This window comes from Hesperophylax consimilis, chromosome 9 (assembly GCF_061612785.1).
Source record: "Hesperophylax consimilis isolate HC1 chromosome 9, BYU_Hcon_1.0, whole genome shotgun sequence".
NCBI lineage: Eukaryota > Metazoa > Arthropoda > Insecta > Trichoptera > Limnephilidae > Hesperophylax > Hesperophylax consimilis.
In genome coordinates this window covers 9,703,572-9,729,330 of record NC_142844.1, presented here as the reverse complement: position 1 = coordinate 9,729,330, position 25,759 = coordinate 9,703,572, and the positions used below count along the sequence as shown (strand labels likewise).

The following is a 25,759-nucleotide window of genomic DNA, read 5'->3' as shown; positions in this document are numbered from 1 at the left end:
TCACGGAGTGTAATTTTTGGAATAATATTATAAGTGGATTTAAAAAATTATTTATAATTCAAAATAGTTAAGAAACAAAATTAACAAATAATGATATCACAGTTTAACAAAATTTCGGAATAAAACAGGAATGAAACAATAAATTATTATTGGAATAATACATAATAATATATATTTTTTAAAGAATGACAAACATTCTCCAGTTACGAATAACCTGACAATATTTGAAAATCTTCTACTACCACCACAGTAAGCGGAAAATGTTGCTTGTGTTGTGATGGAAGGCCAGCCGAGCAATTGAACGTACGACGCCTGGGTGGGACCCAAACGCGATGCCAACTCAGCCACTGACCAGTCAATGCAATCAATTATGCTTTTTACATTAGCTCGTAGATTTTACATTGAATTCACAATAGATATATGTTAAATAGAAGTTTTTTTCTTAAATTTAACGATTTTAAAATATGTATGTACAGTAGAACCCCGTTAATTCGAACCCCGATAATTCGAAAAAACGCGTAATTCGAAATTTTCACAAAAAAAATTTCCGCTGAAAAAATTTTTTTTTTAATTCGAAATTCGTTAATTCGTAATTCGAAATTTATTTTTGTCCGCGCACGAAAATTTGTTCGTGTAATTCGAAAAAATTTAATTTTTGCGAAAATAAATCATAATATTTCGTAAATCTGAATCTAAAAGTCAGCCGTGGCGGTAAAACGCCGAAAAATGTATTTTTACGTGGTTATACATCGTCCTAATTAGAATTATTATTTTGTAAATCTGAATCGATTTACACTGGAATCTCGTATTTTTTCAAATTTTTTTCGAATATCCGAGTTTAAAGGGCCGAGAAAATACATTTTACGCCGATATATGTCGTAGTTTTACGAGTTTACGCCAAATATCTGAATTTAAAGGGTCGGCCGCGACGAAACTTAGCCGCGTAATTTCGATTTACGCGTAAATATATCGTATTTCATCACCGCGACGGAAATCGGACGCGAAATTTCAATTTACGCGGAAATATATCGTATTTTTACCAACTTTACTTCGAATATCCGAGTTAAAAATACGGCACGACGGAAATCGGACGAAAAATTTCGATCCATGCCGAAATATGACATATTTTTACGAATTTACTTCAAATATCTGAACTTAAAAGGCCGGTCGCGACGGATTACGCGAATTCTCGTTTTACGCGGAAATATATCGTATTTTTACGAATTCAAATTCAGATATTTGAAATAAAGGGCCGGCCGCGACAGAAAATTACCGCGAAATCTCGATTTACGCGGAAATATATCGTATTTTTACGAATATCTCAATTTAAAGGGTAGGCCGCGACCGAAATCAGCAGCGAAATCTCGATTTACGCGTAAATATATAGCATTTTTATGAATTTATTTCGAATATCTGAATTTGAAGAGCCGGCCGCGAATCCTCGTTTTATGCGGAAATATATCGTATTTTTACGAATTCAAATTCAGATATTTGAAATAAAGGGCCGGCCGCGACGGAAAATTACCGCGAAATATCGATTTACGCGGAAATATATCGTATTTTTACGAATATCTCAATTTAAAGGGTAGGCCGCGACCGAAATCCGCAGCAAAATCTCGATTTACGCGTAAATATATAGCATTTTTACGAATTTATTGCGAATATCTGAATTTAAAGGGCCGGCCGCTACGGTAATCGACCGCGAAAATAAAGAAATAATTGATATTAATACGAATTTACAACTAAAATACCACCTGGATTTGAAGAGGCGGCCGAGAAAATCGATTTTCGGCGTATTTTTTTTTGTTTTTTTTTCATAAAATTTCGAATTACGTGGGAATTCGTTAATTCGAAATTTGATTTTTGATGTCCGTTGGATTTCGAATTAACGAGGTTCTACTGTATCTCTATTGCCTGCTAATAGAAATTATTTCAGGACATAAAATCAACAGCAAACATTTTTATGTAACAAGGTCTTGTCATTAGTATTACAAGTTACAATATTTAATCTCAATATAATTGCCTAGTATTATGCTATGTCATCCATTACTAATGAACTAAACATACAATATAATTATAATACTATAAATGCATCAATAATCTTATAAACTTTTAAAAGTGTTCACAACATAAAAAGCCATTGTCATAGTGCCCATTTATATTAGTTCAAACAATACAAACAACAAAGTAATAGTGCAAAAAGCATTTTTGTTTACATGTAAGAATAATCTCACAAAACAATTACATAAATATAAATATATATGTCAAGCTTTATGAATAGGTACATTTACCTTTAACACATTTCTATTTGATTTGGGCTTCAATAACTAGATGAGATCTTTTAAAGTCTGATACCAATATGTATCAGACTTTAAAAGATCTCATCTAGTTATTGAAGCCCAAATCAATTACATAAATATAATAATATGTCAAGCTTTATGAATAGGTACATTTACCTTTAACACATTTCTATTTGAGTTGGGCTTCAATAACTAGATGAGATCTTTTAAAGTCTGATACATATTGGTAACGGTTTTTTTATTTTCAGAAACAATAATACACGTAGTGAGATTTGGGATAATTAACCTCTTGGGCTATTTTGGGAGATATTCTTCACAGACAACATACAGGCGTAGAGTCTTTTTGGGAGATATATATCCCAGCCTGACAAGGTCTCATAAAAATTATGCGATATCTCATTTTGTATCATGGCGAGAAATATGATTTAACCAATGTTAGAAAGAGAAAATACCGCGTTTACAATTTGCGTTAAAAAATTGCAATAAACACTCTCGAAACATTAAAAATAATTCTATGAAACAATATTTAGACTTAAATGAAGAAAAGTGAGATGACAGTAACTTTTATAATACTTTGTTTAGTAAAATATGTTTTTTTAGTTTCGTATAAAGTAGTATTACAGTTTACACAACAAAAATCATTGGTAAGGGACTTTAAAAACTTTATATGTCGATTTGTGATACAAAAAACTGAAAGAGTCGTTCATCTGCTTTCAAAAACAGTATTTTATTTTAAAATACGTCTAAAAACAGCAAATTTATCTGAAATCGAATATAATGTGAAAATATTTTCCGCGCAATCTGCATTCTGACAGTTCTTATATGAGACATACATTGCAAAATGTCAGAGGCTTTAGGGGTTTAATTTTTATAAATGTATACTGATAAGTCAATTATCTTTGTGATGCACTGGTCAATATAGCAAATTCGCAAACAATAACTCACAGTGATGGTGTAATGAAATTACTTATTGGTATCACAAATCATTTAAATGTATCACATCATACAAGATGCACTAACCACGGGAGGTGATTCTACATGATAGTACAAGTAAAAAAGATGAATAGATTTTTAGAAATTCCAACATTTTATGGTAATGTTCATGTAAAAAAGTTGAAATGTTAAATATATTTTTTATGAAAAAAAAAAAACTTGAATTTCGAAAAAAGTTGTTTATATTTTTTTACTTCTACCACCACTTAGTGCACTTTACCCGCGGAAACCTTGTATAAATAAATAATAATAAAATTGGCACAAGAATACAAAAAATAAATATTGCAAGTGAATACTATGCCTTTGAACAACTAATTAAGGACGGGTCGTTGCACAGAATTTGAACAAGTCATCAAATATCAAAGTTAATTTTCAGGTGCTGTGAAAATTCTAATAAAGTGAAATTATAACAGAATTCGTATAGACCTTTCACAGAAATTTGATGAATTGTTAAAATTCTGTGAAACAACCTATCCTAAATAGATTTTTTTTGTAAGATTTGTTAATATTTTTACAGCATTTTTCAAATTGTTATAAACAAAATAATAAATATTATTAAACTAGGTAACCAGAATGGTGGTACATAAAATATATGCTTAGTAAATAATAGTAACAAAAGACTCAAAGCCTAAATATATAATATAATATAACTTTTAAAACTACATACATTTATGCACATGAAATAATAATTTTTGGCAGATCCATGAAATACAATAATATTAACAATTTTTTTTTGTACAGGAAGATTTTTGCTTTCATTCCATAATGGAAATAATTAATCTATTAAGTATGTCAGTTACAAGGACGAAGCTCATTAATTATATTAAACATTAAAATAAATCTTAAGTGTATCGTGTTTGTACGAAAGATGATTGGCGAAAAATTAAAGATAACTTGAAATAAATAAATAGAGGAATTATCTTACATCGGTGGGTAAAATATATTGGCGAGACTAGCGTAAGTTCCAAAGACGAATCCGGCGAGACCAAACAGTACAATGGCGATGTCCTTCCACAGGATCCAGTCGTACTTGCCCAGACGGTCCGGCCAGAAGGTGATGATCTCAATCAGCGGCGGGAAGATGAGGGCCAGAGCCGAGCTGCTGAATGCCCCCACCAGGGAAATGATGGCTCCCAAATTGGGTATCATGGCAGCCAGGATGACTGAAATTATTGCATGTTGAAATTTCAAGAAATTTGTTTATATCAACTCTACACAGGAAAACCACTAAGATAATTTTCTTCAGGGTCTGTGTGATCTTTGGGGGTGCTGTGTGAATAATTTTTTGAGGATTTGTTTGCTAAAGTAGAAAAAATTCTTGTATGGCTTACCAGTGGTGTCATAAAATTTGAACAATTTGGAATTTATTTAGCTATCTTTATCTATACACGGTGTCCGGAAACTCGTGGTATGAGTTGGGAAATTGGTGAATCAACATCATATTTGGAGTCAATTTTGTGGATTGACATTTTTAGATTTGAGCTTTCGTTTTCGAGTAAATCTACCGTTTTATTCAGAGATTGATCAAATTTTGCACACTTGACCTTCAAAACAAGAGGAAGGTCACTGTCTACACGAGATTTCGAAAAACTACCTCCATCCAGAAAATTGGTACTTCATGATTAAATTTTGCAAAATTTATGTTCAAAATAAGAAGAAAATTACTGTTGACATTTGATTTTGAAAAGGTCCTATTATTAATATAACTAATTTCAAATCGGTACGTCATCTCCATCATGAGCTACGCAGTTTTGAAATATTCATTTAACTGTTGAAAAGTACGATAAGACCCCATGTTTTTGGTTCAGTAAGGAAAAAGGTTCCTAAAAAGTAGAACTGTTTAACTAGTGAGATATAAAAATAGTCTGATTTTAATGTTTCAAGTTCAAATCAATATTACAGAATACCTATCAGTGTTGCGCGACAAAGATTGCTAATTAATTAAAAGAGAACGGGGTGTTATTGGGTCAACAATGTCAATAGTGCGTTGATAACTACATGTGTGACATGTATACAACATATCAGAGATAAGGCCAGAAGTTTCATTGATTTATTCAATATCAATATTCCCTTTATCTGATTTTCCTAAAGTGCCATTAACAGCATTACGCAAGGTTAACATTATTTCAATCAAGGATGTTTTCGGGCAGACAATATAGTTAAATTCCATATATTTTTAAAATTCGAATAGTAAAATTCGTCGACGTTTATGTTAGCTGCATACTCTTAAGCTAACTTTAGCAGAGTGGAACAAATTTTCAGTATCACCTTGGTAAAAGACCACCATTCTCTAAATGGTTTTAGCCGTGTTCAATGATCAGATCTGAACAGCCAGGTACTTCGCCTTCCTCAACTCAATCTTCTTTCCCTCCCCATTCATTACCTTCAGTTTCACAACATAATTGGGGATACCATAGACACAAAAAAAGTGTGCTTATCACAACACCACAGGGAACATCAATAATATCCAACTTCTTTTCATACAAAATGATACTTACATGTAAACAGGACCAATCCAGTTCTCAAAATATTTTCTCCAATTCGCTGCTTCTTTTCAGACTCAAACTTTGGTTTCAGAATTGGCCAAATAATATTCATTGGAACGTAGAACTGCAAACAGTATGACATGAAGATGGCCACAGCCATTATGAGCCGAACACTTTGGGCCATACTGGAAGAAAACATGGACTCTTATTAAACACAAAATGATAATAGAATAAGGACAATATATATGAAGTATGTAAATATAAACTTATATAAACGCCGGAAAGGCAAAAGGACGTAAGCGACAATTTGGTCAAAAATTAGCTAAACATACAGTTTCAATTAGTTAAAAATTCTGATCAAAACTGGATGATTAACTCATTTTTAACTCAACTGTCGCTTACGCCTTTTTGCCTTTCCGGCGTCGATATTATCTTGTTGTTAACCACTACTGTGCAGCTGGCTTCATTTGCAGTCCAGTGCAATAATGACTACCTTGAGGTGCACTGCAGTGTGCAGTGTATAGAGCTAGGTTTTAGAAGTTTTAACGTATTTTATTATTGTCTAAGAAAAATCCTAAGTGAAAAGCTAATTTTGTACAAGGTGGGGCAAAAGTAATCACCCTATTGGAAAACACAACAACTTTTGCAAATAGCGCCAAATGTCAATTCGGTTTTGACATTTGTGAAGTAAACAAACACAGAATACAAATCAACAAGACATGAATCGGTTTACTCCGCAAGAACGCCGACTAATTGTTTCCATTTTTTTGCGAAACAATTCGTCGGTTGTGTTGGCACAGCGTGACTTTCGTCGCAGATTTTCTGGCCGTCCGACACCAACTGGACAAACACTGCGGCGTTTGGCCACTCGCCTTGAAGAGAGAGACTGGGACAACACGAGATGTTCCCATGGCTGGCCGCCCCCTGAGCCGTTCTGCTGAGAATATCGCTGCTGTTCAAAATGTAGAAGATGACCCCGGAACATCGACCAGACTACGTGCCACGCAATTGGGCATTAGCCGGCGGTCCCTATGCTGAATTTTGGTGAAAGATTTGAAGATGGTCACTTAAAATTTTTTTTTGAGAACGCCGCGGGCCAAACGACGACTGTGGACGGCGCGCGCTACAGAGCCATGATTACCAAATTTTTTCTTCCTCAATTGAATGAATTGGGACTGGAGAATATGTGGTTCCAACAGGATGGTGCAACGGCGCACACTGCTCGAGCCACAACCGATATTCTGAAGGAAGCATTTCTGGGTCACTTAATCTCTCGTGTTGGTGATTTGCACTGGCCGGCCAGATCACCCAATTTAACCGTTCCAGACTTCTTTTTGTGGGGTTTTTTGAAGTTGCGGGTTTACGTCAACAAGCCTCAGACTCTTGAAACCCTTAAGGAGAATATTTGCCAGGAATGCGAGAACCTGTCGCCCAAAGTTCTAGCGAGAGTGATGGAAAATGCCATAAAACAGGCCCGTATGGTCATCAACTCTGGCGGCCACTTGGCCGATATCATTTTCTCGACTTGATGGAATAAATTCTAATGGATTAAATTAACAAATTTCACAAGCAGTACCAAAGTTTATCATAAAAAAAAAATATTGCAGCAAAAGAACATCGGGTGATTACTTTTGCCCCACCCTGTAGAAGCGATTCTATTATTTCATATCTAATTTTCAATATTAATTTTGGTTTTGAGATATTTACAAAATTTTGCCAGTCTCATAGGGGTTATAAACCATAATGATCATCATTATCATCAACTTTAGATATAGTTTTGAATGCAGTCCTCCTCTTTGGTTTGATAGCCTTTCAGCGCCTGTCCTGATCCACCTAATAAGGTACGCTTGTCTGAATTCATCAGGTCTAAAACCTTCGAATTCTTCCCCCATTGCTTATTCTATAAATGCGGTGTAAAAATTAAAATGGTTGGAATAGTGAAATTTTGACTTATACAACGCTCAGCGTGTAAGAATCTGATAAGTAAGGTGGTTGATCTTTTATGTTGTGGTCAGGTTACTAACTTACGAATTTTTATAGGGCTCCACTGGAGAACCCTGGAGAACCCCTTTGCTGTTGTCCTCGAGTCAAGTAATGTGCCTAGTCTTGAAATGGACATCTAATACTTTTCTTTTAAATAGCAAGCCACAATTTAAATGCGTAAATAACATTAATTTCTTACAAATCTCCAGGGGGTAGGTTGAGGGTGATGCTTCCTTTGACAGCATTTCCATACTTCAAGTAGCCAAAGAATCCGACGGCTGTATACAGACATGCCACAATGACCATTCCAGTGTTCAAGACTCCATTCCAACCCCCAAAGTCCTGGGGCGTCTTCATGTTATTTTCCAGGGGCAAAACCTACACACACAACATGAAGAATCCATTTTAATTTGCCAGAAAACTATTCTTAACAGATATTATATTTTTTTATTACAAAATAGTACAAGATTTCAAAAGTATAACAGAATACAAAATAATTTATTTTTTTCCTAATTATTCTACTACTCCGCAAGGTGAGCTCCAGGAGCTCGTGTTTATGGGAGGAGTATGTATATACGAAAAGAAAATAATGTTTAAAATGTGACTTACATATACATGGTTAAATAAAAGGAATTTATACATAGCATAGAGATATTATTACTCACCACTCCGATTCCTTCAAAAGCATACATAGCTGTACCGAAATATAACGGTAGTTGACTCCAAGAGGAAAAAGCCTTGACGCTATTAACATGAGGTAAGTCCTTCAGCATGTAATAAAATGTTATAGCAAGACCCCACACTGTCAGGATAGCAGCCACCAGGGACACGGGAGTGAGGTACTTCAGGTTCTTCAGAAGGTTCAGCAAAATCATCGGGATTAATATCATAAACAGGTACCAGTGAACACCCAGATCGTACGAGAGGTAGTGCGACATCACGTCTTGTATGTTCGCTGCCACAAAAAGGAAGTACACACAGCAGAAGCCAAGTTGTGTTACGCATAAAAATACATTTATGATATTCCTGAAAAGAACAGAGATTTTCCCCAATAAGTTCCATCACAAAATATATTTAATAATGTGAATTTATTTTTCAATAAATTTAGACTGTAAGCGACTATCAGGTTGCTGCATAGTGCATAGTCAGAATATAGTTTTGAGGGTTGAGTCAGAAAAAACATACAGTGAATAAATCGAAGAAGATCAAACAAAAAAATAAAAAACCTAACCTGGTCTTTTATCATATTTTATTTTGTAACTGTTCTGTTTTATCCGTTTACAATTTGAGATATGTATTGCAATTTGAAAGTTAGGATATGAAGGCAGAATCAATAGAACAGTAACAATAATAATTAGCTGGAAGAAATGGGGTCTACCCATAAGCTACACCTTTTGTAATTTTTATTTTACAATAAATAATTTTTGATTTGAAAAAAAAAAAAAAAAAAAATAGAAGAAATTTTTATATTTCTCATCAGATTGTGCTATTATCTAAAAGTTATTCACCCATTAATTTTCTTAAATAACACCATGTAACGAAAATATAATAACCAAAACAGTTGTACAAGCCCCACACTAAGCACAAGAGTCAGTCTCTTTCTTAAAAACAGTTGTGCAAGCAAGTGTAAGTCCCACACTAAGCACAGGAGTCAGTCTCTTGGTTAAAAACAGTTGTGCAAGCAAGTGTAAGGACGGGTTGTTTCGGAGAATTTGAACAATTCATCAAATTTCAACGTTCATTTTCAAGTTCTGTGAAAGATTTTCTCAAGTTCTGTTTTTGATTCAGTTTTGTCAAGCAACTAGCCTACAATGATATAATAACAGAACTTGAATAAGTCTTTCACAGAACCCGAAAATGAACGTTGAAATTTGATGAATTATTCAAATTCTCCGAAACAACCCGTCCTAAGTCCCACACTAAGCACAAGAGTCAGTCTCTTGGTTAAAAACAGTTGTTCAAGCAAGTGTAAGTCCCACACTAAGCACAGGAACCAGTCTTTTTTTAACACTAATCACAAGAGCCAGTTTATTTTTAAAAAAAACAGTTGTGCAAGTAAGTGTAAGTCTCACACCAAGTACAAGAACCAGTCTCTTTTTTGGTGAGGTACAATGACAAACTATGAAACTTGTTATTAGCTAAAATTTAAAAGCATTCAAATAAGAGATTACCTTCAGCATTCAAATATCGTGATTTCCATGCTACCATTTCATTGTTTCGGGAATTTTTAATGTGAATACTGCACCAGAGTCCCAACTGCTCTCAACTGTCCGAAGGCAGTGGGACTATGTCATCACGATTGGGTTATGTTGTGATGCTGAAGGGGGTGGAAACGGGAAGAAGATAGGAAAGAGTAAGTTGGGTTGGCGACTTTTGCGACGAAATTTGATATTAATTTATTAAACTTACTTGACGACTCTGGCGTGTTTCCGCAAGGCCTGTGGGCCAGTTTCCAAGGCTACCCCAACAACATCGGAGAAGCCTAAAGAGGGAGTCTGCGTGCGGTTGCAGAGTTCGTGCGCGCACCCCACCAACATGTGCATGCAGTGAGTGCATATAACCCCCATGAAGAGAGTGCCGATTAAACCTGGAAAATGCATTTATAATTTTATAGTTTAATCAGAAATTCGAATACACTCGAGTATAATGCAACACATTTCATTTTCTTATTTTACTTATTGTGAAAAATAATGAATCCAATTACATATCATACAACTGAAAAATATCTACCTCGGGAGTAAGGTGGTTTAAGAGTGTATTCATTCTCCCCAAAGAAATGATCATTGGTAGGTTGGTTCTGCCTCTTGGAAAAATAAAAAGTCTGTGCTGCCTAGCTCTGGTGAAGTTATCGGAGACAAAAAGGGTGATACGTTTCAGAACATCAGGATTGCAAATGTACCCATTGATCACGAGTCTAGACGATTTAGTCCTAGCATTCCAGAGAAAAAAATGTAATGGACGCACAGACCACAGTCAACGGATCACAGTTAGCGGTGGGTTCACATGAGTTAAAAATATTGGTTGGTGGTTCAGATCTGGTCACTAAATATTGTAAAAGTATTTTCCACTTTGGAAAATGAATTAATCAAACATTATTCATAGTTCTGGAGTTTAGGTTAACAGGGGCCTATCTACAAAAACTACTAGTTTTGAGATAAACGCAAATAAAGATTGGAATGTTCATCTGACCACCTGTATACCCAACTGTATTTCTTAAACGGCTGTATGTACGAGATATAGCTTTATGTCCCTGTGATTCTAAACCCCCGAGTTAAGACTACGAATGATTCAACCTTGAAAGATTTTAGTGCACACTTAAAACAGATAAATCGGATTGTTTTTAAGGTAAGTTGATAAAAAAGTGATATTTTTTCAGTGTTTTGTAAAATATATGACTTGCACATATTAGAAACGTAAAATAATTTCAAAATTTATGCAGAAATAATTCTAATTGAAAAATATTAATTAGTCTACATATTTACATATATAAAGCTTAAAAGTCATGGGCAAGATGTTTAACTACCTAAATGTTATGCTTTACCCTCGCAGTGACATGGCTTTATGTAACAAGTAATCTGTAGTAATATTTTGATTCGCCTCAACGCTTTCAATTTCAACCAAAATAGTAATTAATTGAATCATTCCAATGCTATCAATAATATTATAAATTTGGTATTATATATCAAAATACATATATATATGCATTTTGACAGGGCCGAACCTACAGCACTTTATTTATTTATTTATTTATTTACGCCCTAATGGGCTTTTACAAAAGTAGTTAACAAGTAATACAGTTGTGTTACATAGTTTACAATAGATTATGATTTTTAATTAAATTAAGGTAAATTCAAATTAATAGTGTGGATTACGGAAAGCTAAATATGTATCAAGGAACATATACATATAAAAACAAAAGTGTATTCACTACAGAGTTGTGAATTCATACATCTCAGTAAAATGATTAAAAATATTTCGTTTTATAACTAATACGGAACCTTTAAGCATGTCTACAATATTCCCAAATTTATTACCAAAATGATGTAGTCTATTTATAGGTGTATGAGTACTACATAGTTGGTTTTAAAATTGTCACAGAAAAATGTAGCACTTTGCCTCGTATTTCTTATTTCTAGTCGGTACGTAAAATTTTATTTTGGCGAGAATTTCAGGGTTGTCAATGGAATTATTAATAATTTTATTTAAAAGTACAAGGTCAGAGATGATCCGCCTATCTGATAGCGTTATTAAGTTAAGTTGTTTCATCAAAAGAAAATAGTTAATATTTTGAATTGGAATATTTAGTTTAAAGTTAATAAATCTTAGAAATTTGTGCTGTACCCTTTCAATATTGTCAGAATGCGTTTTATACAATGGGGACCAAATAGGCGAATTATACTCTACCTGGCTTCTTACTAAAGAAGTGTACAATGTTTTCAAACATTCAAGTGACTTGAAATCACTCGCCGTTCTGCATATGAAACCAAGCATTTTTATAGCTCTCTTTGTTACATCATTTACATGCAGAGTGAATGTTAACTTTTCATCAAATATGACACCTAAGTCCCTGATTTGAGCGACAGATGTCAAAAGTACATTATTTAAAGAGTATTCATAAGTAACATGACTTTGAATTTTACGAAAACGAATAACTTGGCACTTTTGAATATTAAGAAATAATGAGTTGATCACACACCAATGATACAATTTATCCAAATTAGATTGTAAAATATGGCAATCCTCTATATGTACTACTTTGTGCCCAAACTCCCCATAAGATGGTGATGATGATAGCTAAAATGATTGAATCGCTGAAGAGCAGTAAAACCAAACGGTTTCATTTAGATATTAATTGAAGAATGGTACTCAATTTAAAAAAAAAAATGTAATAACATTTTAATTAGCAAGTTTCCTTAAGGCCCTGTAGTAAACGTAAAGATGGTTTGAAAGGAAGATATGTAAATACTAATGTTAGAGGGAGCGCGTTAATATCAAAAAATGATAATAATTAAGTGAAAATGGTGAAAATATTTAATAAAACACGACTCGTTTGAAACAGAGCAAAAATATCTTGAAAAATGCTTTCGTTGCATTTAAAGATACACTGTGAATTTTGTCATACCTATAACATATTTAATAACAGAACAAAACATTTGTTTTTAATAATTTTCGGAGCTTACTTTGTGATTTTTTTCTATCGAGGGAATTTCATATAATTAACGTTTCGGCATAACAAATAGAGGGTTTTCTAATAAGAGGTGTTATTTTGATATTTAATCGTAAAAGATCAATGGTTTCGTTGCTTGTGTGGCACGTAGCGCCGTCTTGTTGAAAGTAAACATTGTCCAGATCAATACCATCCAATTCCGGCCATAAAAAAATTATTAATCATCTCTCGATAATATGGATATTATCTTCAAAAATAATGTATATTCTTTTGGAACTTAAAAACTTAAAGAGTTAACGAGAAACTTGTCATAAATCAGTAGAAATGGGTATGCGAGGACTTAGCTCCTAGGGGCAGGAACCCTGCATTTGCAGTGTTGAAGAATTGTGACCACGCACGGCACATTCATTTAGCCTTCGGATATTACCTTTTCTAGGTTATTTAAAGACAAGTATGGTATTGCCTACGTGTTTAAAAAAAAATCTTTTTCATTTATTTAAGTTTTTTTCTGGTCCCTACGGATTAATCAAGCAATACATTTATTTCTACAGAAAAAAATGTTGTAAATTTTCACATTTTTACAATATGTAATTACAAACTGATTTGCCATTGTTATCATTATGGACATGTGAAATAAGAATCAATGGGATTACATTCAATTCAGAATTCACTTGAGCTTTGTTTATGCTATTGGGAATTTTATGCATTTCTGCACTTGTTTTGGAAAAACTATAACAATTCCTAACAGGTTTTACGATTGGTTACACATTTCATCTGCACAAATGGTAGATCCGGAGCTGTCAATAAATTGATTATGCAGTTCTTTCCAAATGAAATTGAATTCGTAATTCAATTACAAGAGATAAATAGGTGACAACATTTAAATGATTAAGGCCCAACTAATAAGGACATATTTTTGTGAGTAATGCCATCTGATTATTGATAGCAAATTTTGATACTTCCGTATTACAAAAGTTGTTAAAAATGATTCAATGTGCACTATAATTGATATGATATTATGGCCATGATCCACTGAACACTCACAAATAAAAAATAGACAAATGTTTATGATAAGGAATTTATTATGTGGGCCAAGACAACATTCCCTTCTATATATAAAAATAAATAAATAACAGAATGATCCTAAATTATCAGACTCCCTGAAATGGTTTGTGTAGCAAATTATTTCAAAACAAATGGACGCTTTCATAAATGGTACATGTAAATGCATTCCACAAAGTTCGACCTAAATGTGGTTTTAAAACAACATTTTGAAATACTATTATTTCCGACACCTGATCGAGGTGAAACTCACAAACTCACAGATGTCGATGACAATGCATTCTATTAATTTTATACATCATTATTTTATTGGTCAATGATATTCCTGAAGTAACTAATCTAATAACTTCAAAATATGTATTTTTAAAGCAAATAATTAAAATAAAATAACTAAAAATTTGTCAACTCAGCCACCGGTCGGTCAAATAGAAACATTACTTGACATGGCTTTAGCTATTTTTAAAGATCTGAATAGCAAGGTGTTTCCGAACCTTCTACTTCGCCATCTCCCTTCCCACTTTATTCAGTTTCAAAACTAGATCCACATGATGTCCAGGCAGTAGTTAACATTGAAAAAATGTGAACTACTGCCTGGACAGGTGGATTATTAATCAACATACTGTGGACATTATATTTATGACTTACCAACTGCCAATCCAGCATTCTTGAATGCATCTGGCATAGCCAGTATGCCGGTCCCCACATTTCCTTTGAGAAGATGTATAAGTGTGTCCAAATTAGATGTTGGATGTTCTAAATTTCTGTCCAATATTGGATTGTAGTTTTTGCCCGTGCTTTGGAATCCCTCTGAGTCGGAATCGCCAATTTGCTTTTTATCCTCGGACGTGGATTCGCTGGTCACGATCCCGTCAAATGGCAATACATCAGGATTCTCCGCATCCCCTGGTCCGATGAGTAATGGTTGACGTTCCTCCTTCATTTTGCTCTGTTCAAAAGTAAAACAGCTTTTAAATGATATAGAGTAGACTCAGTACATAAAACATCAAGATTTTACATTACATACATACTAGGATGCATAAAAAAAATTATCCTACCATCCGTTTTCTCACCCTTTTTGTAACACCAAAGAATACAAAAAGCGCGTTTACGAATCATGAGAGTATCGTAAGCGTTCAAATTTAGTCAATTTATGCATTCAACGGTAACAGTTTTCTTAAAGCCATGAACTACAGGTAGTCGGTTTAAGTGTCTAAAAGGGAATAAAATCGGGGACTTTAATCGATTAATGGCGTCCAAAGGGTTGGAAACCAATGCTTCACTGCGGTCAGCAAAATATTAACGCTGCCACATTTAAAAAATTACAATATAACATTGTACGGTTTATAATCTTATTTTACTTTTCCTATTATTTAATTTATAATATTGCCTTCCAAAATTCATCTTATCAAGGAGAGTGGCAAGTGTACAATGCAAAAAGAAGAATACATTTTAATCTAAGTTTGACCCAAATGGCCTTCTAATATCATTGATATTTATTTGACTTTTGCAGGATCATTGTTTCCTAACAGAAAAATAATTTGTTATGAGGAATTATTTAAGAAAACAATAAAAAATAATAACACTATGTATCGCGCGCCGATTATTTTAAGCCTTTAAAAACTTACCATATTTATAGCAACTATCTAAAGCATTTGAATGAATCATTATCATATTTAGCCGTACATTAAAATTATCGAAGTTAATCATCGTATTTAAATACATTAATTTAGCACATTTATTTTAGACATCGACATAATAGATAAGTTATAAGAACATATTATTATAAGGATAGACCTCAATAACAGTAAAATATAAATACATCCCTTGTAAATATACAACACTAGTTCATGTAGTTTAGATAAAAAAATAAATACTACATACCTAGCGTTAATTTAAAAAAGCATTCAAATAAAATAATAACAGAAGTAATTAAAACATAACACTTATTCAATTAATTACCATAGAATAGCCCATTGTAAATAGATGAATTTCCCATAAAATAAACACTGAAAAAGTATTGTTGTTTCTCTTATGAGTATTAAATTTCCAAAGAAAACATGAAATATTTCGTATTACGGGAATGTGTAATTATTTCCTTTTCACTTGTTTAATTAAAAACACACTTGATTCGATTGGACAGTCGATACGAACATGCTCACAGACAAAGCACAAATGACATAATCTCACACTAGGTGTACTGGGCCATACATAGATTATAAAACAGACTTGTTATATTCAGAAGTGTAACAATCACCAGCAGTCACTGGTCACCATGTCAAAGTCTCCCAATGCAATGGAAAATTTATCGGGTCAGATAATTTTTTTTATTAATATTTTTATCAAAAAATAATGAGGTAATTATTGGAATTTTTATTTCTTTGTATTAATGATTTCTTTCTGCTGTTATTTAGTGTACTCACAATCTCGAATATGAGCTTGAATTACAGATTGACATACTTATCTCTGGAGGCAGCCAAAAGAGAAACTATCGACATAATTAATCATTTTTTTAAAAACGTGGATAATTTCATATCCACAATATCAACTATAGCGACAAACAAGATACTATAGAAAAGTTAATTACAGGAGTAAATAAACCCTGAATAAAACATTCAAAATAAATGTACATTATTGTTACATAAGTTATGGTGTATTTAGAGTAACAAAGCGCACTCAGAGGGAAACATGAATCACTATATTGCCTAAACAAATACATATAATATTTCTATAATTAGGTATTATTTTGAGAAAAAGGAAGTTTGGAAAAGCTATCGACAGAAAATATAAACACTTAATTTGCATGCTTGTAATAAAAGACAAACATAAAATCATGGTTATATCAGGCAAGGAATATTGTATGTAAACTTACTTTAATGATTCTCAATGGAGTACCATCAACCATTTTTACTGAAAAATTAAACAATTAAAACAATCTTTTATGACTTCTTCTCAACTTCGACTCAATAACCAATGAAAAAAATTACATGTAAATAATTTTTTGAAGCTTGATACTTTTACATCACAAGGCGAGTGAGTTTTTGTGAACTTAAGGACGGGTTGGTTCACAAAATTTGAACAATTCATCAAATTTCAAAGCTGATTTTCATACTCTGTGAAGGTTCTATTCAAGTTCTGTTATTATAGCATTATTGTCCAGTTGTTTCGCAAAACTGAAATAATGACATAACTTGAATAGAACCTTCACAGAACTTGAAAATTCATGAATTGTTCAAATTCTGTGAAACAACCGGTCTTTAGAGTTCTTTCTTCATTCAAACTTTTATTTTTTTAAATACTATTATGTTGTTTAATAATTCATAAAATTTTAAGGTTAATTTTCAAGTTCTGTGAAATTTGATGAATTGTTCAAATTCTGTGAAACCACCGGTCTTTAGAGTTTTTCATTCAAACTTTTATTTTAAAAAATACTACTATGTTGTTTAACAGATCATAAAATTTTAAGGTTAATTTTCAAGTTCTGTGAAAGTTCTGTTATTATTTCAGTTACGTGAAACAACTGGCCAATAATGAAATAATATCAGAACTTGAATAGAACTTCTACAGAGCATGAAAATTAACCTTGAAATTTTATGAATTGTTCAAATTCTGTGAAACAACCCGTTCTAATAATCTTATATTGTGAATAAAAACGTGGTTAACATTAATCCACGCAAATAAACCTACTAAAAGTGTGTTTTAGTCATCATTAATCATCGGTTTTGCAACAGAAATCGTTACAAACATTAAAATTTTCTAACCCTTTTAGACTTTTTTCGTTAAGATGAACTGTTTTGTCCATACTCGCAGAGAGGCTTGAGAAAAGTCCTATCATGTTTCAAGAGTTTAAAGATGCACAAGTACCTGATTTAGATTTTAAAATATTAAATTTTTATTTTTTTTATATTGCCCTGTAAAACTATAATTACTTGGCTAAATCTTTATCTTTACCGATTCTCTGTATTCGATATTACCTGTTTCAGTTTTTACAATGACTATTTTTTTATTATTAACATTTAATTTTCCTTCCAATCTGTTTTATTTTAACCCTAGATAACTAATCGCTCGTCGAGGCGACGACGCGCTACTCGGCGAAATTCGAAATCACCTACTTCCCCCCGCTACCCGACCTTGACTCTTTCATTACCTTCCTAATTTGAGTAATCAGTGCAGCACGTGACGCGATTGCGGCTACACGCATACTAGGACGTACCATCTATGACCATCTCGTCGTCCGCTAGACGAAAGTTTAGTTATAACAACAATTTTTATTTTTAAGGTAAGTACATTCATATATTCTTATATTTATTGTTAATGTTGGCGAATCGTATACAATAGAAGCTCCGGTTCCATCTACGTCAAACGTGCCTAAAATTTGCTACCTGTGTCCATCCAAGGCCTGGAGGATGACCAAACACCGTTGCACCAGATGTAGAAAGACTATTTGCGGTCCACATAATGTTGACATGTGTGGTCACTGTGTAGACTGATATTTTGATATTAATTTGTTCATTATAAACCTTATTTTTTTGCCATGTAACAAGTTCCTATCTTAATTAAATATTTTTGATTTATTTATAGTATTTTATTGCATAGTCCACTCGACGAAAGTGTAGTTACAATGAAACAATGAAAATAGTTATCGAGGGTTAAATGACATAGTCGTAATTGAAACTAGGGTTGAATAACTTAAGTAGTTAAAATGAAAGTTTATCCCCGAGAAGTTAAAAAAGTAAATAATAAATATGATCCCGGAAATAGAATAGTAAATAATTAAATTTTCCTGAAAAATTGATGTAGGTCATTGATATCAGAAGAGATATACTTGCCCTAACCTCTGGAACCAGGATCAACCACCTGACAATCATTTTGGAGATGGAGATTTACAGCATAGTTTGAAAAAACGGTGACATCATTCGTGCATTGACCGCCGGTAAGCAAACATTAAAATAACGAGACCTTACACAGAAAAGTAGAGTTCGCTAAAGTAAGGTAACAGTTTGCAGCGCGACCCGTTGAGGGACTTTTCTACGCAAGGTCTGATTTCACATTTCGATTAACAGAGCCGACTAATACTGTTACAACGGTTTGTGTAGCAATATAAAATAACATTCATACTACTGGAAATTCAGGGATGTGCCTTGTGCATTTCGATCAAATACACAGCTAATTGTTTATTCCTCCGTGGTATTATATATTTTATGTTTCTTAATTTCAATATTTATTTATTAACGAATGCCCGCTCCATTCATTCCCCGGTGGGATTGATGAGGTCCACATGGCGAAGCATGAGGCCCTAGACTGGCTCGCAGACCTAGATGTCCCCCTCTGACCCCCCACCATACGAAAGAAGAAGAAGAATTTATTTATTCATGGTAAAATTATTGTACCCTTAAAGGAATATAACTTTTTTCAAAAGCGTATTTAAAAATACATACATATAAATTTATTCTTGCATAAAATTATGGCTAAACACTAGTGTTTATGTTTATGAATTAATTATATTTAAGAGGTTGCGTGCTATGACATCCCACTCCCGGCTATGTTGTGTGACTGGAAGTAGTGATGACAAGTTCTTGGCTAAGCAGATCTGTTTACTAAACATGACTAAAACCATTTCAAGGAACTAGGGTGATACTGAGAGTATCTACTACATGTAGGTGCAAATAATAATTACTATGTATTATTTATTTGGGTGGCGGATCCAGCAATCAGACGTACGGGGAAGAAAGGACTCTTCGCGGATGGCGTTCAACACGGAATCGGGAGGTTTTAGTTTTATCATTTGGTGTGGATGTCCTACAACTGGCGACACTATTAGACAAGGTTCGGAGTTGGCTGACGGAACGAGATGAGCTTCGTCTTCACTTCAGTATTCGGGTGGCGGATCCAGCAATCAGACGTACGGGGAAGAAAGGACTCTTCGCGGATGGCGTTCAACACGGAATCGGAAGGTTTTAGTTTTATCACTATGCATTTCAATATTCAATCTTTAGTTTCTCTTTCTATTTTCAACATTGGTTTACTATAATTTATAAATTTCGTTCTATCGTTCATATATGGAACTGGCGCCCTTATTATTAATCGTAATGATATTTATAATTATAATTCATTATTTTACTACCTACAATTTAGTATAACTTATCATCAATCACCGTGTTAATTAGCTTTACGTAAAATAAGACCGACCTACTAACGCTTCTTCGAGGTTAGTCGCACCCTAAGATTATTTATATTTTAATCAATCATTTGACTCTCTTGCTATATTGTTTTACAAAAAATTATATTTCTTAAATATGAATCTTTTATTTAAGATAAACATCCTCCTTATTCTTACATTTAATAGCTTAAATTCACCTTTGTTATTTTTTGCTGATATTTATTTATTCACACTATTTTTAAATCGTTACAATGGCTAATGATACTGAGAGTATCTACTACATGTAGGTGCAAATAATAGCCAAATTACGTGTGAAATAAATAAATAAAAATTAAAAGAGATAATTGTATTGTTTTTATGATAGGGAATGTTGTGTGACAACCCTAAATTCACATTTGATGGGCTTTTAGCCGAAGTGCATGTGTGTGATACTGCGGTAAATAAATTAGAACTCATTTTTAAGTGTCTAACTAAATACTATAACCAAATATTCGATAATGGAAACAACTTTTTCGCGGGATTTGGAATTCGCAACAAAGTGTATTACTGCCCCTAGCAATTCGCACGCTGTTGTAGAAAGGACTAGTAATTCGTAGGCAGATTTGGTTTTCTGAAGTCTTAATAATGATGATAGAATGCGAGGTGTCTGAAAACTGTCAGATTAATTTACTGACCAATCATTGAAAGGGTGACGCCCACTTCACCTCTCGCACCTCGCATCACTGATTGTTTTCCCTCACTTTAAGTTCCTGCCTATTGATTCTCATGTCTATGATGTAGGTACATATGTTAATTTTTCCCTTTATTGTATGACAACGCTATGTAAAGAAGCAGTTCAACGTACATAGGGTTTGCTGATATTATGTTATGACAGAAATAGTTTACAGAATACAGAATGTTTTTAAAAACCCTAAAGGTACGATTCTGAGGTCGGCGGCAGACTGCAAACTGCAGTGGCAGGCCGCAGACTTAATACAAGACATGATAATAACAATAATAACGTTTAGTATTAAGCCTGCGGTCTGCCGCTGAGGTTTGGAGTCTTATGCCGACCCCAGGATCGTAACATTATGATAAGGTAAAATATGTTCAAACCATACCTTATGAGTAACAATCACTAACTAACTTTTCCAAGGCATACTTATCCAATATTATTTTATCTAACAGTCGTAAAACATATGTATAAAACGTGTTCACTCTATCACTTGATACTTCCGATAAGAGCTAATAAAATGAAACATGGATAAATTATAATATACATATATGGAAAAAAGTCATGCAGAATAATCTTCGCATTAATTATTAATGGGGGGGAATGATTATTTTTAATTAATTAAAAGTGTCTTTGGCAGATATTTCACCTTATCACTGAAATTAAAGCTGCCAATACTTATACAGTGGACATATAGGAAATTTTTTCAACTTATGTATCAGTCGTATAAAAAAAGAGTGTTTACACAGTTTGGGTCAAAATCACTTTACCATTTAAAAAACTTGTTACTTTTAGGGTTAATTTGTTGTTAAACTTAATGCGGGCGAAAACATGGGTCCCATTCGAGAAAATAGATTTTGTTTTAAACAGCTATATATTTGAAAATAATACATATATTAAAAAAAAACTTTTTTACTTCGTACTCACAAAACCCCAATGGTAAAATTATTGTCCAAAATCAAAGCTTACTTTTGTAATACTACTCCACAAACAGAAGTTAAAGTCAGCATTGGGCCATTTAGTGATGTTTTATTTGTAAAATAATGTTTGTATTTTATTATGTTAGAATTTTTTTTCCATTTTCACACAAATCATTACAAAAATATCAAAAAAGGTCCGCATCTTCGGTACAATAAGTGTAAGAATGTATTACTCGTTCTACGGCTTTAAATATAGTTTCCTTTTTTATAAAATATTCTTCCACACAAAAGGTGAGATTTTGAAGATCGGGAAGACTTGGCTCACATTTTAAAATACATATACATGTAGGTAGGACCCTTACAAAGAGATATAAAATTATCGGACAATAAATGCATTTTCCGCCATTTAAGTGGGACCGGCTTAAAAGGTAGAAGTAATGCCGGAAATGTGATAATATACATAATATTATATTCATCATCATAGCTAGAAAGGAAAAGCCATCAACATATCAATATCAGTGGCGGTCCGTAACTTTTCAGTGAGCTAGGGTGGTAAGATTGAAAAATACAACATTATTAGTAGTTTGGGGAAATTGGGCCTCTAGCTATGTTGGCCTTGGTTCAGCATTTCCGGGAACAAGGGTCCGTCACAGATCTGACACTGTCTACCAGTTTTGCAACCAATTGAAAAGTGCATACTTTTTTGTATCTTCTGCTGTAAACAAACTGCTTATTCAACCAAAAAAATAAATAAAATAAACCGAATAACTTTTGATATTCATGACCAGCAGATCCCACAAATCCAGATTTCAATTTGTGGAATATTCAAAGACTGAGTGCTTATCAATAAGCTTCAATCTGCACTCGACCTGAATAATTATGCTGATGTAGAAATCCGAGTGATCCACAAATAAAGAGGGTATCGAAACAGCAACCCTTCGGATGTCGGGGGTAAAATGCCCACAGTATACCGACTGACACTATTTTCGTAATAAATTACTTGTTTTTCCCTAAATGATGTTTTTATAAATTACCAGATAATGTGTTTATAAATTTATAATTTTTTTTATATAGATATCCTATGTAGTTTTCCCAGGATAGCTACTTACATTTAGAGAAATGCTTTTTTCTCTCTCTAATGTTATAAAAAAATATAATGTAAAGAACACATACGAAAATATTCTTGAGATTTACTATATTTTCCATCTAAATAAGCGTTCTTTGCAATAAAAATATGTCAAATGAGGCTTTCCTGTAAATAAATAAGTACCCTAAGGGGGTGGTTCGATCCTGGGAGGGAATAGGGGGAAGGCAGAAAAAAGAGGGGGGATGGAAAATTTATTAGAAAGTTTGGGAATTAATTCCCTAACTGTCGAAAGTTTAGGCATAGATTGTTTAAATTACACTTTCTTTCAACAATTTAAAAGTTTGGGTTAATTAAGTAATTTATGCATATTTAGATTGAAAAGAATCATTCACAAGTCTCACTCCATACAGAAATTTCCGAAATGGCGGCAAAGGGATCGTTTCATAAATTTTGAACATTGAATAAAATGGAATTGTGATGCATATTTTACCATCTACCCAGACGTACAACATTGTTTCTTGTAGTAATTAAGTTTATTATTATTACCGAAAGTTTATGGGACCTCTTACTTACCACAACTTATTATTTACGTCACATTGATAAAAGAGATGGAGCAAACAATATTGTTGTATTTTCCGGTAATGCAATCTACGAGTACTATTCTCTTTTTTTCCTATACAATAATGAGGCTAATGGGGGTGAACACGCCCTTTAGATACTAGAATACTTATATTATAATTATTGTTTTCCTGACCGTCATTATATTATCAGGTTTTATTCAATTAAAACAGATTCATTAGATAAATACTTTACATTCATGCTATCTTAAAAGTGTATATACGGAATAAGCTACACTATCCAAGGGAAAACCTTCAATCATTAATGCAATGCTAAAAACATACTGTAGATTTTTTGCATGTTCAAATTAGATAACATCTGTTAAACAATACAGCTTAGAGTAAGTAAACAGTTTTACATAAACGTTGAAACTTGTTAAGACAGTTAGGTACTTATTTTATTGGAGCCTTCTTCAAATTGAAAAAAATATATTCGCAGTACATTGAAAGAATCAATATTGTGATGATATTTTGTAACAAATGAAAAGCCAGATAAATAACTTACCAGTTACGAAGTACTGCAACAAATCTGGAACGTGGAAAGTCCCAGAAACGAATATCAAGACGCTTAATTTGTAATATAATAAATATAATAAGAAATCTGAAATTGAAACCCTCTGACAGATCGAACACAGGATAGAAAATTTGAGTGAACTCGACCATAGAAATAGAAATATTCATTTGACATTTCATTTGAGCGAGCGATAGTGATGAGCATAACCGAAACCATTTCATAATCGAAGTATTTTATCACTAAACACTGTTTTCGAATTTATTGCTCGAACTCCACCTGTCGCGGGAGAATTTATTAGCACCATCGAGGAAGACACATCATAGCCCGCAGTCCACGATCCGGTAAAGAATCGACATAAACCGAGTGCTGTAACACCCTGGAAAAAAAGCAAAATTCTCTACGGTTTGCAGCGCAGTCTTTGTGGGACTTTTCTGCGCAGGGTCCGATGCTTTGGTACCATGATATTTCATCAAAATCACAATTAAACACACCTGCAAAAAGTGATATAAAGTCATGAAAAGTGATGAAACAAAAACTAGGTTAAATAGTGACCTATGTATCATAGTTTTTGTTTCATCACTTTTCATGACTTTATATCACTTTTCGTAGGTGTATTGAATTGTCATTTTGATGAGATATCCGGTCACCCCATGCTTTATCTCGATATCCATCCTTTCCTTATCCCTACTGACCCTTGGGACTACAGATTTAAATGTTTCGAAGGGAGTAGTTGTCATAATAAATTATGTTATAAAATAAAAATGAAGTACCAAAATAAAGGTCATGGTCACGAGTCATGCACTAATCCATAGGTGTATCACATATAAGTAATTAAGTAGGTAGCTATATTTATGGGTAATAAAGGTTTCTTTTCCAATAGCTCCATCCAGGACCAGTGTCATCTTTGGGGATACTGTGAATAGGTTTTTTTTAGGAAATGGAATAGAAGAAATTCTGGGAAGGAAAAGGCACGAGGGATGGGAAGGGCGGATCTAATGCTACGTATACATATGCAAGCCGAACTGCCGAGCTAAACCACACTTTATGGGAAAGGAACGAAGCAAACGCAAATGGCGCAAAACTCCGCTTGCAGTTGCTTCGTTCCTTTCCAGTAATTAATCGGTCGGTTCGTGTTTCGATTCGCAAAACTTAATGTTTGGTGGCACATTTACAAAGCCATAAACATTCAAGAAAACAGTTCATCCGATGTTTTTATAATTTTATTGAAGGAGTTCATGTAAGACAGTGCTACGATACCTAATCGTGATTTGGAGATATATAATATGTGAGCCTTTAACTCTTCAGTATTTTAAATATGTTCTCATATAAGTCCCAAGCGACATAGAAATTGTCATTAATTTTATGAATATTTCAGAGGTATTTTAAATGTAATTAGAGTTCTTATTTTTGAAGTTGTCATAAAACCCAATACCATTTTAGAAACTAGATAAAATTATCTATCAGATATTTGTATTTTAAAGAAACATTTATATTTCTAAGCAATAAAATTTTAATATCTAACATGAAAAATGTTTTTTAACTTACCGATACAGTTTTAATCGAAACGTCAATAATCTGTAGATAATTGCATATTTAGAAAACATTTTCCCCTTTTTTACAAAATTAAGAAGAAAACGATCACTTCACTATTTGTGCATTTAATATAAAATTAAAATATTAAAAATGAGTAAAAAAGTTTATGTAAATTATTTCAAAACCGGGAAATCTGCAAAAAAATCTATGATTTTTAACTCTTTTTTT

At 33.1% G+C, this 25,759-nt stretch overlaps 1 protein-coding gene across 4 annotated transcripts; it reads right to left on the bottom strand.

The window, feature by feature from the left end:
• Positions 1–1,906: 1,906 nt before the first annotated feature.
• LOC149420884 (proton-coupled amino acid transporter-like protein pathetic) lies at positions 1,907–24,126 on the bottom strand. Of its 4 annotated transcripts, XM_089635264.1 has the most exons (8): positions 23,990–24,126; positions 16,861–16,898; positions 14,637–14,937; positions 10,172–10,349; positions 8,428–8,788; positions 7,962–8,140; positions 5,792–5,964; positions 1,907–4,456 (listed from the first exon to the last, which is right to left on the bottom strand). In XM_089635264.1, the coding sequence occupies exons 2-8, from the start codon at positions 16,891–16,893 to the stop codon at positions 4,215–4,217; spliced, it is 1,467 nt and encodes a 488-aa protein (XP_089491390.1). In that variant the 5' UTR covers positions 16,894–16,898; positions 23,990–24,126; the 3' UTR covers positions 1,907–4,214. The 4 variants fall into 4 exon arrangements, with proteins under 4 accessions (XP_089491390.1, XP_089491392.1, XP_089491391.1 ...); XM_089635266.1 differs by lacking the exon at positions 16,861–16,898; XM_089635265.1 differs by lacking the exons at positions 16,861–16,898; positions 23,990–24,126 and adding an exon at positions 15,951–16,254.
• Positions 24,127–25,759: the final 1,633 nt, after the last annotated feature.

What these genes read in the sequence shown, in the direction of transcription:
- LOC149420884 (XM_089635264.1), bottom strand. Translation starts at nt 16,893, where the DNA reads ATGGTTGATGGTACTCCATTGAGAATCATTAAA. An exon ending in AAACACGCCAGAGTCGTCAA is followed by an intron (nt 8,789 to 10,171) that starts GTAAGTTTAATA and finishes TGTTCTTTTCAG; the next exon opens with GAATATCATAAATGTATTTT. An exon ending in CTTTTGAAGGAATCGGAGTG is followed by an intron (nt 8,141 to 8,427) that starts GTGAGTAATAAT and finishes TTGTGTGTGTAG; the next exon opens with GTTTTGCCCCTGGAAAATAA.